This window comes from Mandrillus leucophaeus, unplaced genomic scaffold, assembly GCF_000951045.1.
Source record: "Mandrillus leucophaeus isolate KB7577 unplaced genomic scaffold, Mleu.le_1.0 Scaffold224, whole genome shotgun sequence".
Classification (NCBI taxonomy): Eukaryota; Metazoa; Chordata; class Mammalia; order Primates; family Cercopithecidae; genus Mandrillus; species Mandrillus leucophaeus.
Genome location: NW_012102299.1, coordinates 2,967,348 through 2,984,192, shown reverse-complemented (window position 1 = coordinate 2,984,192; position 16,845 = coordinate 2,967,348). Strand labels below are relative to the sequence as shown.

At 35.9% G+C, this 16,845-nt stretch overlaps 1 protein-coding gene across 1 annotated transcript in view; it reads left to right on the top strand.

The window, feature by feature from the left end:
- The window catches only part of CCDC50 (coiled-coil domain containing 50), a 45,876-nt gene that overhangs the window by 12,239 nt on the left and 16,792 nt on the right, over positions 1-16,845 (top strand). Inside the window, exons 6-7 of the mRNA XM_011981359.1 lie at positions 6,887-7,004; positions 11,768-12,304. Coding sequence (XP_011836749.1) covers positions 6,887-7,004; positions 11,768-12,304 — 655 coding nt within the window. The remainder of the gene's footprint in view (positions 1-6,886; positions 7,005-11,767; positions 12,305-16,845) is intronic.

Here is a 16,845-nt window from a genome sequence, read left to right as displayed (position 1 = left end):
GTATTAAAGAAGTAAGTGACTGATTCCAAGTTATAAAATGCCAGAGAAATGTCTGTACAATTCAGGTCTCCTGACTGCTTCTGACTTAGACGTACTGTGGCATACATGAAACATGTGGACTTTGGAGTTACACTCACCTGGGTTTGGATTTTAGCTCATTAACTGTTTAGCTGTGTGATTTTCAGCATCGCACCTAACCACGCAGAACCTCCGGTTCCGAAATGGGTTGACTCACCGTAGTTGTGCATACCCTAAAGGGCTGTTGTGAGGTAAATGAGTTGAGGCACTTCGCGCACCTGGTGCATGTTAAATTTATAATTGCCCTTTCCTTGATTCTGTTATAGAGAGAGAGGTGCTGCATAGGGCGGAATTCAGCATGCTTCAGTGTGTTTCAGTATGGTGTGCTTTGAGAGGTCCTCAAGCGTTCACACACTTGTCTTTACAGGTCTCCCACTAGCTTGCCCTCAGAAGAGTGGAAAAGTTAAATGAGAAATCCGGTTGTGTAGGTGTGTTGACTAGACAAGCCTATATAAACTTCATTCAGACTTTTTGACTTTTTAACTCATAGCTCAGATGAGAAGATGGCTACTGTGCCGAGGTGGTCTTTTATCATAGAAAATTGTGACTCTCAGCTGACTAGTATGTTGTCAATATTAAATGAAGAAAATTTGCATGAGTTAAGTTTGTCATTGTGAGATATATGAAAATGCTTGTTTATTTTAGTCTGTTGGTAACAGGGTGCCTGAAAGGGAGAGGAAACTAATACTGAGACAGTAGTGCTAATTCTTCTGGCCAATTTTTGAAAAAGAATTGCTTGTTACTCATGAACTCTCTTAGTTCCTTTTTTTTCTTTTAAGACGGAGTCTTGCTCTGTCTCCAGCCTGGAGTACAGTGGTGCAATCACCGCTCACTGCAACCTCTGCCTCCCGGGTTCAAGCGATTCCTGTGCCTCAGCCTCCCAAGTAGCTGAGACTACAGGCGCCCGCCACCATGTCTGGCTAATGTTTTGTATTTCAGTAGAGATGGGGTTTCATCATGTTGGCCAGGATGGTCTCGATCTCCTGACCTTGTAATTCACCCATCTCAACCTCCCAAAGTGCTGGGATTACAGGTACAAGCCACTGCACCCGGCCTCCTCTTTTTTTTCTTCTCTTTTCCCCTCAATGCTCTTCTGCTTCCCCGTAGAGTCTGCTTGGTTAATAAGGATTTATTCAGCAGCAGGGCTGTGGAAAATCTCTCTCTGGGTTTCCACCCAAATCTCTTATAGAGATTTTTGGGGTCAGTTTTCCTGGGTAGTTAACACCCCAAAAAATACCAGATGTAGAGACTGAGAACCTTTTTCTCTTGGAACAGAGATTTTTTTTTTTTTTAATTTTTTATGAACAACATTGTGTGTAAGAGGTAGTGGAGTTATACAACCTTGCATGTGTAAATTAGCATTTCTAGCTTTGTCATAGTATAATTTTATTGTGTTTGTTAACAAAGCACAGATGTAAGGAAAGTGGCATTTCCATGCAGGAGACTGATGTGGAAAAGTTAAAAAAAAAAAATTTTTTTTTTTTTTTTTTTTTGGTCTTTCCTCACCTTCCTCACCTTGCCTCCCCTCCCCTTCCCTCCCCTCGTTCCTCTTCTTCACTTTCTTGCTCTCTCACTCTGTCTTGCTCTTCTGTCTCTGTTTATTTATTTTTAGCTCTTTTACATAGTTTCTCGAGTTTAGTAGTTCTCTCTAGGCTTCCTATTGGAAGGAGCTTGTTGACTTTGGGTATACTGGACGCTATGAATTGGTGGTTAATAAAAATGGGTTAAGGTTAATCAGTTAATTTAACTTAGTTATTCTTAAATAAAACTCTAAAAGTGTGTGTGTACCTATGTGCATGACTAGATGTGTGTGTGTGTGCGCGCATTTAAACTTAGGTTTAAAATATATGTGAATTTGCAGCTATTTTAGGGAAAAACTTTTTTTTCCCTTAAATAAATATTAGCATGGCCAAACATGTCATGAAAAGTTTGTGGCACTAGTTTAACTATTTGAAGCCCTTTATAAAAGCAGAAACTGCTCAGGGTAAGCCTAGTAACCAATTCACATTAAAAAATGAATCTAGTATGAACCGTGGTACTTACACATAGCACTCTTAGATTAGAATTTCATGTTCCAAAAGAATATTTACACATTATTTGGTAACATTTAGAGGCTAGATCAAACAATACCATTCAGCTATTAAAAATTTTCCTGTGTTGTAAGTATTGTAAAAATAAATTTATATATATATATATATGACTAGAAAGGGAGATGGGAGAGAGATGGGAGGCTTCTTGTTGAGGTCTTCCTCTCTTCTTATTATACTGATGTTTTTACATCCATAGAATTGATATTTTCCTGTTTTATCGAACAACCCTTTTGGATTTATACCTGCCTTGACATCCCTACCGAGTTAGATGTTAATTGCTAGTTAATAAGTTTAGCAATTAAATGGAATGATTTTCTTTTTCTTTCTGACAGTCATTTGATAGTCACATTTTTAAATCACCTTAGATTGTTTTTAAATTCCAGATTTCCTCTTTTTGAAATGCACTGCCATTGGAGGATAGAGGTGAAACGTTGAGAAGTAACCCTCTATCCCTTATATATGTATATGATATAATCCTCTATCCCTTATGTGTTTATATGATATAACCCTCTATCCCTTATATATTTATATGATATAACTCTCTATCCCTTATATATGTATATGATATAACTCTATTCCTTATGTATTTATATGATATAACCCTCTATCCCTTATATATGTATATGATAAAACCCTCTATCCGTTATATATTTATATGTTATAACTCTCTATCCCTTATATATTTATATGATATAAATCGTATACAAGTTGAGCATCCAAAAATCCAAAATCTAAAATGTTGCAATGAACATTTTCTTTGAACATCATGTCTGTGCTTCAGAAAGTTTCAGATTTTGGAGCATTTCAGATTTTGGATTTTTGGATTAGGGATGCTCAACTTGTAAATGACAAAAATACCCCAAGGAACCCAACACCGTGTTTCAGTTACTTGTCATCTACTTGGGAAAGATGTGTGGGGATCCTCTGGGTGCCACTGCACCTTGTTTATATTAATGCTTCTCTTAAAGCCATGTTTTCACGTCTTACATTATGCTAATTGTTTTACCGCAAGATAAGAACTTTAAGAATATTTACCATATATACCAATCCCCTAGTGCTCATAGCACTGTTCTTTAAAGCTAAAGAGTTTGGCACAGGGCACATGTCTGGTCTACTGAAGGGAATCACTACATCTGTGTTTTCATTAAAATTACCTTTCTCTAGTATTCTAGAGATCCTTAACTGTTTCCTTCCTTATGGTTATAGTTTCAAATTTTCCAGAGTTAGCTGAGCTTGGGTAACAGAAGGGAGAGGTGAGATACAATGGTAAACTCCCATTTCAATTAATGTGTTTACTAGGAAGTCTTCTATCGAACAAGGTTATTTTTACATATCAGCCCAGAAGTCTATCTCATTAATTAAAATATAACTAAAAATGACTTTAAAAGAGCCTAAGAGTTCATTTAGATTTGTTTTCCCAAGTTATGTAGAACATTAATTATCTGAATTTTTTAAAAATGTGAACAGAAGCTTCTGTCATACATTTGGAAAATTACAGGTTACTGGAAGATAACAGGTGTTTTTTTTTTTTTTCTTTTAAAGTTTTAAAATTTGCTAATATGCATCTTGAAGAGTTAGATATGCTGCATGCTTTCTGTTGAAAGTTGTGGTTTTTTTTTTTTTTGGATAAAGTTTTGAGGCCAGTGTTCTCAGGAACAGGCTTGGAAAGTGCTCTTCTAGACTTACCATTAACAGGAAGGAAGCTGAGGACCAAGGAGATTGTTTATATCAAAGGTGACTAAGCTGGTTAGCTACATCCAAGTACTGTGACTGATAATTGCCATCTTCAGCTTGTTGCAGGGGGATTTACTTTATATTGAAATTATCTAACAAAACTCATTGCATAGTAATGTTGGAAAGCAGGGAGGAGAGCGGACTTGTGCTAAACCTCAGCTATAGTATAGTGGCAGTTTTCCATTGAATTTTTGTCCTTTCTTTCCTCAAGCCTAGCAGACCTTTTCTTTCAGAAAAGAGCTGAGAGCTTAGAAGAGCAAAAAAGTTTGGGTGCTAAGGTGCATGACATATTATGATTATTATTTTTTTGACTTGATTAAAAGCACTTTCTTTGACTAATGCATTATAAAGAAGGGGCATAATTCTTTTTTTCTCTCCTGGTTCTTTACACTGAGAGAGTGGCATATTACTATGCGTCCATTAGGACTAAATTCAGTAGCAGGAGGGCAGTTATAAGCAATTATATGAATAGAACTCTGAATTTCTGAGACTTTGATAGAAAAACTATCCCCTAAATCTGAATGTTAAAATGAATCTCTTCTCTTACAGCTCAAGTTAGACGTGATTTTAAGAGACACTGGGAGATAAATAGTCACTACTAATACCAATTTTGGGGGGAACTTCAATTCTTTATCTGTACAATGGAAAGTGTGAACTATTCAATCTTAAAGCCAAATGTCTTTGACTCCTTAATTTATCATTTTAATAAAGCTGTGTCTACCAGGTCCGTGGAGCGTAGTTTATAATTTTTGCTGGAAGTTGGACCTGGTAATTTTCCTTTATGTTTTCCTCAGTTATAGTGGGGGAAATATTTGTTTACTGTAAAGCAGAACACTTAGGAAAATATAGTTCTGGTTGCTTAGTAAACATACAGCTCAAGGAAATGTTTACATTTCTTTCTACTTCTGTAGTAAACATTATAGAAATTTGGAAAATTCTTCTGTAACAAATAGTTTTTTGGAGAATAGGGTATCTGTCCTTTTCCTCTCTTCCTGATTGATACATTACTTTGTAAGATATTAAAGCTAAAGAATCTGGCACAGGGATTGGCACCTGGTAGACATAGTTGTTAAAATGATACATTAGGGAGTCAAAGATATTTGGCTTTTTTTAAGATTGAATAGTTCAGACTTTTCGTTGTACAGATAAAGAATTGAAGTTCCCCTCAAATTCATATTAGTAGTGACTATTTCTTTCCCAGTGCCTCTTTAAGCCATGTCTAACTTGAACTGGAAAAGAGATTAATTTTAACTTCCAGATTTAGGAGATAGTTTTTCCATCAGTCTTAGAAATTCAGAGTTCTATTCATGAAAAGTATACTTGTGTTAAGTAGGATTATGTTATCTTTCACCTCTCACTCTGAGTTGCAACATTTTGTGAGTGCCCACTTAAGTGTCTGACACTGTTGCATGGGCGTTTACATAGATTACTTACCAAAAAGTATGTATATATGTGTCAGTTACAAGTGTTTTAATGGTACATTTTAAGTTTGTATTTGGCATAAAGTCAGATTTGTAAGGCTATTTGGATGAATAGTTAAAAAAACAGCTGAGGATATGGATAAATATTGCTAACTACCTAGACTGAGCATCCAGCTTGTTTCTGCATAGATGTGAAAAGAATTAATTCACTTAAATTTTTTTAAACTGTATATTGCCATCTTAATGTATTTTTCATTTGCACCTATTCATGAAATTTGAAGAATAGTAATTCTTGCTTTAAATGAACGTTAACGTTAACATTTAGTACTTCTTGTTTCCTTATTGATAAATATAAAGAAGTAAGTACCTCAAACTACCAATGATTGTTTTTACCATTTGTCCCAGTGAGTATCGTTCCCATATTTGTATGAGCCTTTAAGAATCTGATGATAGCTATAGACTTCTCTCCTTAAAAGTGTGCATGAGCTTATAAGTTTATAGGCTATTTTATGGGGCTTTCACAGAAATAATCTTCAGATTCAGAACGTTGTCACACTGCAGCTCAAAACCTTTAGTAATCCTTCATCCCCTATGTTACAGACACCAGACTTCTTAAGATTGTCTAAAAGGAATTCCTGTGATCCAGCCTTAGACTGTTTTTCTAGCCTCAGCTTTTTCTGCAGCACTCCGTATCTCATGTTCTAATTGAACTATTGGCTCTTCCTTAGATAGGTGCCCATTAAAATGTTCACAGCTTTGCTGACGTTTCCTGTTTCGACTTTGCTTGTTGGAATTCAGTTCTCTGTTCAAAGGTGAACACAATGCAGAATCTTGTACTGATTCCTTTAAGCAAAAATCGTATTCCCTCTTTTGTATTCCCATGGACATTTTTTTGAGGCATTTACAATTTAATTTTATTGTAGTTATTTATTTATTTAAAAGTTTCTATGAAACTTTTGTTTTCATAAAAGGATGATGATCTTTTACGGAACATTTCGGAATGTTATTCATCATTCTGTGCCTCACAGTGCCTCTCAATAACTACTAAAAATTTGCCTGGGGATGAACAGGTGGGAGACAGAAGGAAGATTGTTTTCTCTTTTTCAGTTAAGACAGTGGTATTCTAATGCAAAGTGAAATCAAAATCCCCGTAAGAGTTCTTTTCAATAGTTTTTAAATTAAATTATAATTATAAAGTTTTGTAGATTACTACATCCTGCCCCATCTAGACTTACTGAATCATCAGCTTGAAAAAAGGACCCACAAATATGTGTTTTTAAAATTCTGTTGCGTAACTTGCTTTAGGAAGTACTGAGTTTTGAATGTCTTTATATTGTGTTAGATTTAAATTTCAATTAAAAAAAGCCTGTCTCACTTATCTAGATCATGTGCTACTCCTGTTGAGCAATCATCTGGCGTTTGAAGATGTGAAATTAATGCCAGAAAGTCTAGAGAGCCATGGACAGAGCACATACAAACTTGGCAGTGGAATGTCACGCCCCACTGTATGAAGTTTGTTTGTTCTTTGGTAATGCATGTTTCCATTCTCTCTTGTCTTTGCAGGACATAGCTCGCCTTTTGCAAGAGAAGGAGTTACAGGAAGAAAAAAAGAGAAAGAAACACTTTCCAGAGTTCCCAGCAACCCGTGCTTATACAGATAGTTACTATTATGAAGATGGAGGTAACAATTCCTGCATCATGATCTATTCTATCCTTAGACTCGACCATCAAACACTCCTTTAATTTTGTTCATGAAGTGACCTTAGGGATCTGGGAATGTTTCTCTTATCCCCCGGCACTGGGTACATTTAGATATGTGGCAGAATTCTATTTGAATCTCATAAATTCATGTTTTGTTTTGCTTTGTTTTGTTTTGTTTTTGTTTTGTTTTTGAGATGGAGTCTTGCTCTCTCACCCAGGCTGGAGTGCAGTGGTGCTATCTCAGCTCACTGCAACCTCCGCCTCCGAGGCTCAAGCAGTTCTGCCCTCTCAGCCTTCCAAGTAGCTAGAATTACAGGCATGTACTTCCACGCCTGGCTAATTTTTGTATTTTTAGTAGAGACGAGGTTTCACCATGTTGGCCAGGCTGGCCTTGAACTCCTGACCTCAAGTAATCCGCCCACATCAGCTTCCCAAAGTGCTGGGATTACAGATGTGAACCACTGCGCCTGGCCTTATCTGTTCTTTAGTTGGACAACCAGAGCCACTTTCATGACTGCTCAAATTTGAATATGATTTTGTAAGAATTGGCATGCATTCTTTTAAACTTCAGCAACTTGGAATGCTTTATTATAATCTAAGCACATAAATGGGGTGTGGAAAATGGTGGATGAGTCTCTGGACTTAACCTTTCTCAAGAAGTCTGGGCAGTACTGTTTGAAGCAGGAAAGTGGTATGAAGAAAGAAGGTATACCATGCATCAGTTACTGGGTAACAAAGCTTTGTTCTGTGCTTTCTTGTCTTTTAAACCTAGGCCAATGGTTTAGCCTGCTGATGACAAACAATATTAAATTTTAAGATTTCCGTGTTCATTGTTCTTCTTTTAATCCTTTCTTTGCTATTTGATTACCGTATAGTATGATTTCTGAGGGAGTGATTCCCACAGTTTCGCCTCTCTGGTGCCTGCTTTGCAGTGTGGTGGTGGTGATGGTGTGGTGGTGGCAGTTGTGGTGGTGATTATTTGTCTTAAAAATGTGTTGGGAAATGAGTATTTGCAAGTATTGTTGAGTCCTTTTCAAAGACCTGTCAAAGCAGAGACGTTCCTATAGTTTCAAGTGTCAGTATTTAATGAAATTCAGCTTGAGGACCAATACTTAGGATCGCAAGTGAACAAAACCTAAAGGCAGCTTTTAGAGAGGAAGGAATTTAAGGTCAGTGATCCTAAAGGGCCTTGCAAACCAGTCATCAACTGCTTTTCTGTAATTCCATTATGAAAGGTAAGTATGTGTTTCTCTGATGAGTAGAATGAAAGCAATGTATATGTAGGTGATGGGATTATTATAGTTTGAGTGTAATTTTGCCCAGTACCATTTTTTGCTCTAAATTTACCATAATCAGTAGAGCTCAGCCTTTTTAGTCAGCAGGCTGATTCTCAATTTATTGCTTGATGTGTTCTTCCTCTGTGTGTAAAACACTCATCTCTTTTTTGATAGCCATTTTCTTTTTGCTGGTTTTTCTGATGAATCTATATGTTATGTCATTTAAAAAGAAAACTTACTGCAACATTTTGCTGTACTAAAGATCAGAAAGTAAAGTGTTACTCTTCACCTTCAATTTAAATCTTAGAAATGTGGTCCGGTGTTTTTCTCTTTTTTAAAAATTCTGCTTTGGAGGTGTATTCACTGTAAACATTATTATTTTAAACTGTTCAGTCTACAAAAGCATAAGGATGACAAGGAATTAAATAAAGTATTAATTTTAGGATTCCCCTCTTAAAGCCTTATACTGACTTGAATTGAGATCAAACCTGTCTTTTTGATCAGAGTACTGTCATCCCGATTTGTTTCTTTAGGGCAGGATACTATGTTAAGAATTCATTGGTTTTTCAGGGACACATAAAAGCTTTTAAAAGTATTCTATATTTATTTTCATTACTCTGATAAATTTGTAGAGAGTAGCATATATGCTTGTTTCTTTGGGGAGAGAGAGACTTTGAGGGACTATTGAGGAACAGGAAGTGGTGACCTCCTGAACATGTGCATGTAAATACTCAAATTTCTCTTGCCTCAGCTGTGGTGTTGGGAGATTATATATTGTTGAACATAGAGTCCTTATGAATATACCCTTGTGTTAGACCAAGTTCAGTTCCACAGAAACCATATTACAATTCAGCTCTTATTTACAAAACAGTCCTTCAGTTCTTTGCAGTGGTCCTTTTCCAACACATCTGGGATATTCTTTCATTATACTTCTCTGTGTGTCTTTGTATATCTATTTGATTTTTTGCCTCACTTGCATAGTAATCACAGTATATCATTACAGAAATGGTCGATTTTTCAACTTTTATTTAACTCAAACTTTAATACATTATCTGTTAGAATGATTATTTATAGATTTTCTACAAATTTAAAATTGTATTAAACATTTGTCAAATTTATATCAACTCTTAAATGACATATATTATTTATTAGTGAATCCATGTTTTTCTTTCAAAGCCTCTTACTGAAGTCATATTAGTGATTTTTTTTTTTTTTAAAGTCATGGTCTTTGGAGTCATAAGACTGTGGTTCAAGTCCTATCCCCTCCTTAGAACAATATTAATTTTAATGAAGTTATGTACTAAATAAAATGGAGATTATAAAAGTAAATCCTTCATTTGCATGTTAAGAAGATCAAATAATGCAATTTTGGTAAAGTACTTATCGTTTATACATATATCAGTGTTATATGTGTATAATGTAATATTTGGTATATCTCTCTTGTTTTGAAAGCCAAACATGGAGGCACACATATAAAATGCAGATCTATATGTGTATAAATATATGTGTGTGTGTGTATATATGTATTATGTATATGCCAATACATAATACCTATATATGTTTTGGCAGTGAGGGAGTAAGTTATATTTGCCAAATAACTTGGTCTCAAGAAACAAGTCTCAGTCCTCAGCTGGATGCGGTTTTAAAGCATTCAGATGGATTCCTCACCTCATCTTTTTCTTTCCAAGATTTAAAGCTGTCACAACAAATTTATTATTAGAGAATAAATTTTTTCCAGTCAGCTCTGTAAAAATGTAGTAACAGCTCTGTAATAATTCTGCAACTTATTTCCTAAAAGTAAAACTATGAATATCAATTAACTATTTAGAAGGAATTAAAAATCATAACATCACAAATTCATGTCAAAACCCATTTCTTTTTGTTTCTTTTGAGCTGGAAGGTAGGCTTCACTTGTGCAACTCGTGAGTGAGCCCATTTGTATTAACACTGTAAACCATTGTTCCCTGGATGTGGTCATTAAGTAGCTGGTCTGTATTATATAACTTTACAGCAGTAGTCACTTGATTCTCATGTTGTCATGATAGACTTAAAATAATAGTTTATTTAAAAGAGCAGGTAATTTTTTTTTATCACTGGGTAATTCTTCTGTTTTGCTTTTGATTTTATGTAAAATATAAACTTAACCATAAATGATGAAGATAAATACTTGTACAGACTGTTTAGAAAACAGATTTTAATTTAGTATTGTCTTTGGAAGCAAGCTTTCTTTTCTTCTGGAAAGCTCAAGAGGAAACAATTTGAGGTTTTTAATGGAAATTTACATCATTGGTACATTTAGCACATATCTCTTTCTTGCTGTATTCCTTTAACAGATTAATATCAAATGAAACAGTTTAAAGGAAAACATATAGTTTTTTACTTTCTTTGTATCTCATCAACTTACGGCAGCTCTTTGATGCAGTTCAGCGAGTGGTTAATGCCATCACGAAATCTTAGCTATCAGAGCAATTTTCCATGGAATTGGGATTTTATTTATTTCCGAAACGTAGTAAAAGTTTTAGAAAATGTTAAATCAGTATATTCTTGTAAAGTGCATATGAATTTGCTGCCTTTGTTTTCACATTATACTTGTGCCTAAAAACGACCTGAAAAAGCACTATATTTGTGCTGTTTTTGAAGTTTATGTTAAATTTGGGGACATATACTTAGCATATATTGTATTTTTATACAAATAATACAGTTTTTTGAAATGTATTTAGGAAGCAACTCCTTTTTATATATTCCATCAAAGCAACCCTTTGAATTTTTTTCCTTTGCCAAGTTTCAACTAAGATTGATAACAGTTATCTAAAGATAACAGGGTCACGTACTCACTTAAAATTCTCATCTACTTGACCCTCTTTTACGTTGAACTGTAATAGAGGGCTATTTTCTGAAGTGATTGGGTATGTTTGCTTTGGCCACATAAAGTGGACAGATGGAGGAGTATAAAAATCTGTGGATCATTCCTCTGAACTCAAGAGAAACTAGCAATATTCTGATACAGTTTATTGACATTTCCAGTAAGAATATTTGAAAGCCTCTGTCTGAAATTACAAAGCTTAATTTTTTTGTTTTACAAGATTTCTCAACCTCTTTTTACTCTATATTAGTTTCAAATTGGTTTATAAATAGAACTTAATGTTTAATGGCTATAATTTTGTTATTGGCAAATATTAAAGTGTTGTTAGCTCTACCTAATCATGATCAAGCTCTTCTTTCACATTTGTTTCACTTAATCTTAGTTTCTTACCATTTTGACTATATACCCAGAATTCTTTAGGTATGCATGAACTGTTTCAGTAATGCTCATCCCCTCTTCTCAATTTGTTAAGTTGGAAAAGCAGTTTTCTCCATTTTTAAAGTACCTTAAACTGGGGCCCAGACTCTCCCCTGTGTAATGAGTTCATACTCTCATTAAATTAATCTGCATTTTTATTTTTCACATCCCTCTGCCTCCACTCAGACCAACCAGGGTCAAGGAGGGCCAGGGAATTGGGTTCTGGATTCTCAAGACCTTGTAGACTCCAAAGAGATGGAAAGACTGTGAAGCAGAAGAAAGAGAAACCAGAACATCCACTGGAGAACTTGGAAGAGCCAGAACAACATCGTTCATCAGAGAGATCCCTGTCATCCTCTAGCTCTGGCAAAGAGAGGGACAAGCCCCAAATTAACAATGAGCAGCATGAAAGGAAACGGTCCACTCAGGAGAGGCCCCGGAGACCTCTGCTTCCCACAGTCAGTGGTGAAGTGTTTCTGAGCACTGAATGTGGTGACTGGGAGACTAAGAATAACCATCAGACTCGAAATTGGGAAAAACAGTCTCGACACCCAGATCGACTTTCACCCAAGTCCTCACAAAAAGCAGGGCTTCACTGCAAGGAAGTTGTATATGGGAGGGACCATGGGCAAGGTGAGCACAGAAAAAGGAGACACAGGCCCAGGACTCCTCCATTCTCAGAGAGTGCAGAGAGTGAGGAGCAGCTCCACCTCCATGACCCAGGTAATAGAGGACAGTCTCGATGAAGTCCTGGTATCATGTATATAACTACAAACCAGTGAATTTAATAAGTATCTTAAGCAGCCTTCCTTTCTCTCCAGTTTGTGCTCATGACTTTGAAATAAATCCTAGAGCAACATATTGTAAAAGGTATACACTTAATCTCAGATCTGTAAGAAGAAGGAAAACATTTGTCACTTTTCCCTTCTGTGAGAATGCACTGATTCCTTGGAGAGTTATTCCAGGCCCAGGCTCTATTAGAGGTACCCATTCCAGATGTGGTTCTTCATTTACTGAGACTGTATCAGAGATTCTGACACCAAATCAAAACTCCCGAATTTCTGGTTTTACTTCAGTGAACCCAGAAGAGCTGATGAGCCTGTCTTGATAGTGTTTGTCTAACCAAAAGGCTGATAGAGCCGGAAATACTGTTATTTTTTAGGCCTCACCGTTCTCATTTGTAAAACGATGAATTGGATAGGCAGTCTTCTAAGAAAGTGTTTTTCAAATAATATGCCTCAGTTCATTTTCATCAGAATCAGCTGTCAACTAAAAATGGAAATTTCTGGGTTTCACATATATTACCATCTCTGGAGTAAGGCCTGGCAGTTTGGACATGCTTTAGACATGGAGGTGGATTCTTAGGAACTTAAAGTTTAAAGTCATTGTGTTAAGTTACTTTTTATGCTCTAACTTTCTCCAGCTCTAACTCTGCAGTTGGTGTTCTAAAGTACCAATACAGGTAAGTTATTGGTACCTATATAAGAATGAGGTAAATATTATAGATGAATCTCAAATTTCTGGCATCACTGAGGCTTAACTCTGAAGTTCATCATTGAGACAGTAATGGCTCTGTTTTCTATAAACTGCTGAGGTGGTGTTTTCCATGTGGCTGTAACACTAGGAATCATAGTACCAAGGAGCCAGTCGAGCCCTGTCTGTAGTCAGAGAACTTGTTTCTAGGTTGTGGATTCAGGTTAAGTTGGTTTTTCCTGTCATGTTATTTCTTATTAAAGGACTTGGTTATGCAGAAAATTAAAATTTAGTTCCAGAAGCCATTCTGAGTAGCTGCCGCAAATATCCTTGTCTTCGGCTTTGTGCTTGGATTTCAGCCAAAAAGATGGCTTTGTAAACAATTCCAAACTAGATACACTTTGTTAGGGAGGCACAAAGAGCTGTGGAAAAATAGAGGAAAGTGTGATATAATCTATCTTGAGTAGGTTTATGAGGAAATTACACCATTTTCAGGTTTGGAAAGACATTTTGGGATTCCAGAGGCGTGGGGGAAGTATGGAGGAAGAATGGTGATACGCTGACCTCTACGTTTCTGCTTCTGTGAATCTGACTTTCAGGAGTGCTCTGAGGGCTAGTTAGGCTTTATGGCTTTTAGTTATGCTCCAGGATATTTTAAGTAGACTTAGGAAGCATGACACTAAACACTGACTCACAGGCTCCACTACTAGAATTGCAAATGTTTTGTTTTGTTTTTTATTTTGCCACCACAAGGGATTAAAAAACCGTGTTACTAGGCAGATATTAAAATGGCTACAACATGAGCTGCTTTATTTCTATCATTTTATATTCAGCTTGCTTTTTACATTTTACCTTTCTAGCCTCTGTAGGCATTTGATTTTGTAACTTCCTGGAAAACAGGTCAGAGGATTACATTAAAATATAATTACTAGGCAGTGGCATCTATTCTTGCTGTTGTAAAAGCACAATTCTTAAAGTTGTTAGGACAAGCCAAAGTTACATTTAACTTAATAACGAAGAAACCAGTAGGATGACAAGCAGCTGGTTCTAAGAGCATTTGCGGAGCAGCATTAATAGAATCAGTTGAAAGGGAGTGCAAAATGAAATTTTAAATTAAGTATAAGATAACTATCTACAGGGCAATAGGTGTACCTAACCTTTCAGAGTTACTTCTCTGTTGGAGTATAAATTCTTAACAGCTTATCATTTTCTGCAGGTTAACTTCTCAACTCATAGGGCCATAAAATATGTGCACTTTTCTGCTGTGAATTGTTAGTCACATATACTGTGGCATTCCCTAAATGTCAGACTGGCTTATTACAAATACTCTTACATGATATCAAAAAGAATCTATCATTTTACCTTATTCCAAGCTCAGAATAAATTTATCTTGAATATCAGTACTTTAAACAATTTTATTCTGTAAATTTATTTAAGGCTGAAGTTTTGTGTTCATTTAGGGATGTTCTTGTGTTCTCCAACTGAAGGATGATGAATGGAAAAAAAACAAGGAAGTGTTAAATTAAGATATATATGGAACTTGAAAATACCACTCACCCGCTTTTTTGAAAGCTAGTTTCCAGAGTCTGTTTAGGATACTGAGATGAAGGAAGCTAGTCTGTTAATTTCCTTCATTAATTACATTAAAAAGAAATTTAGACATCTTTGTTTTCTTTACTGACGGCCTTACACTTCTCTGTGAGTTCTTTTTCTATATCCTTACAAAAATTTTTATCACCTTGGGTCCAGAGGACACTGCAGAGAATGGGCATCCTGACAATGCAGAAATTTAGTATTCCAAGCTGTGGGGATTTTCTACTTAATGAGATTTACACATTCCAATGATACATCAAGGGTTTAAATAAACCGCTTCCCCTCTAAACATTTGCGACTGAGAGATATTACCTCAGATTCTGACTCTTACTGAGTCATCATTCTCTCTTTAACTGCCAGAGGTTATAGTGTTATCACCCTGTCAAACTGAATTAGACTATTCAATGGAATATTGCCTTTGGTAGAATTTAAAACAATGTGTCTTTAATAAAATTGAAAGTGAAAAATCTTCTTGACTAATTCTGTGGTGTACTTAAGAAGGCGTAATAGTGGAGAAAATTTGGTCTCTTGAAATTTGAGCACATCCCACTGTATTATTTCCCTGGATGACAAAAGTGAAGGAGCTAGGCATGTTCCGTCATCCTTAATTAAGCTTTGGGCTGCTTATTGAAGCATCATTTTTTCTATACATTGGAACATGGTATATATAGCAGACTATTTGTCCACTGACATTGCCCAGTACTGAGTTCCATATCTAATTTCATTTTCTCTGAAATCTGCCTTCCTAGTTATGACTAAGCTAAATAACTCAGGGAGATTTATATTCTATTTCAGATGGTCCACTCTTGGGACTATGCCACTGTTTTTTTGTTGTTGTTGTTGTTGTTTTTGCTGTCCCAAACCACTCAGAAATCTACATTAAGCCCAGCCCAGCATAAGACTCAGTGGCTCTAGAGATGCTTTGAAGTGGTCTGTGTAATCAGGTTCTATTAGGTCTGAAGCTAAGAAAGCCATGTTTACTAGTCTTTGAAGGAAATACAGATGTGTATGAGTCTGTGGCTTCTGAAGCCACAGAAGCCAGGTTGAAAGTTGTACAAAGATAGGCTTCACAAAATACTTACATTCTCATCATTTGCCCAGTGTTTGCTTGTATTTTATTTTTTTTTTAATTAATAGCAAGTGAGTCAAGTGTGGTGAGGGATTTTGACAAAAAGCATTTTAATTTACAGTAATTTTAATGGATATAATACACTAAACAGGTGATGCCAATATTAATTGCTAGTAAGAATCAACTGGGGAGTTTTAAAACAAACTTACCCAAGGACAGGGCACACCCAGGGTACTTAATTTAGAATCTGTGGGGTTGGGGCAAATGTTTTTATATGTATTCAAAGCACCCTCATGTGATTTAAATATATAGCCCTGGTTGACAACCACTGGCATAAAGAGACAATCAGGAGTACATTTTCTTTGTCCTCTGAATAGTTAATTTACTGAAATGAACTGTTTCAGATGAATAATCTTGTTCACTGTGTTCAAAATTTTTATTCTAAATATAATACACTCACACTGTCGAGTAAAATTTTAAGGCCAGAATTGCTTTATAGGAATAAATTGGAATAGAACTCTGGTCATTGTGCTCTCAATATAGCTCTGATGTTGTATTTCCCTAAGATGTCACAGTGCCATCAGTCTGATCAAAGCTGTGGGGAAGATCTAAAGTGAGTGGGTTTATTTACTCTCAGAGCAAAAGCCATGGCAGGGCCACTGCTTGTCTAACAGGTATTATCATGTGACTACCAGGTGCTGCTGTTTCTGCTCCTTCTGAAGTAGTAAGTTTGCAGACTGAGATAAATAGAAGCCTCTCCTCTCCTCCAGCCTTGACAGTGTAGCCTCTTTTAAACTCTGACTCTGTAATTTGCTTGTCTTTAAATTCTTTTTGTTTTCAATGACTTTTTTTTTTCACTTTGTATTTTTCCAGGGCCTCACTTGCAGCTTCTTACATAATTTTCTGCTGTTGCAGAAACCATGTGAGAGGGGACTTTTTACCGGGCAGGCTTGGTTAGATATCTTTGTTTAAATGCCTGCATTTTCTACATTGCCACTTCCATTCCTAAGGCAAAAATATTTTTAATGCACCCCACACTGAATTCTGGAGTAGAAGTCTTATTGTCATTGTTAGCTATTAAAGAAAATGTCCTTTATCTTAAATTTCATAACTTTTCAGAAAACATCCT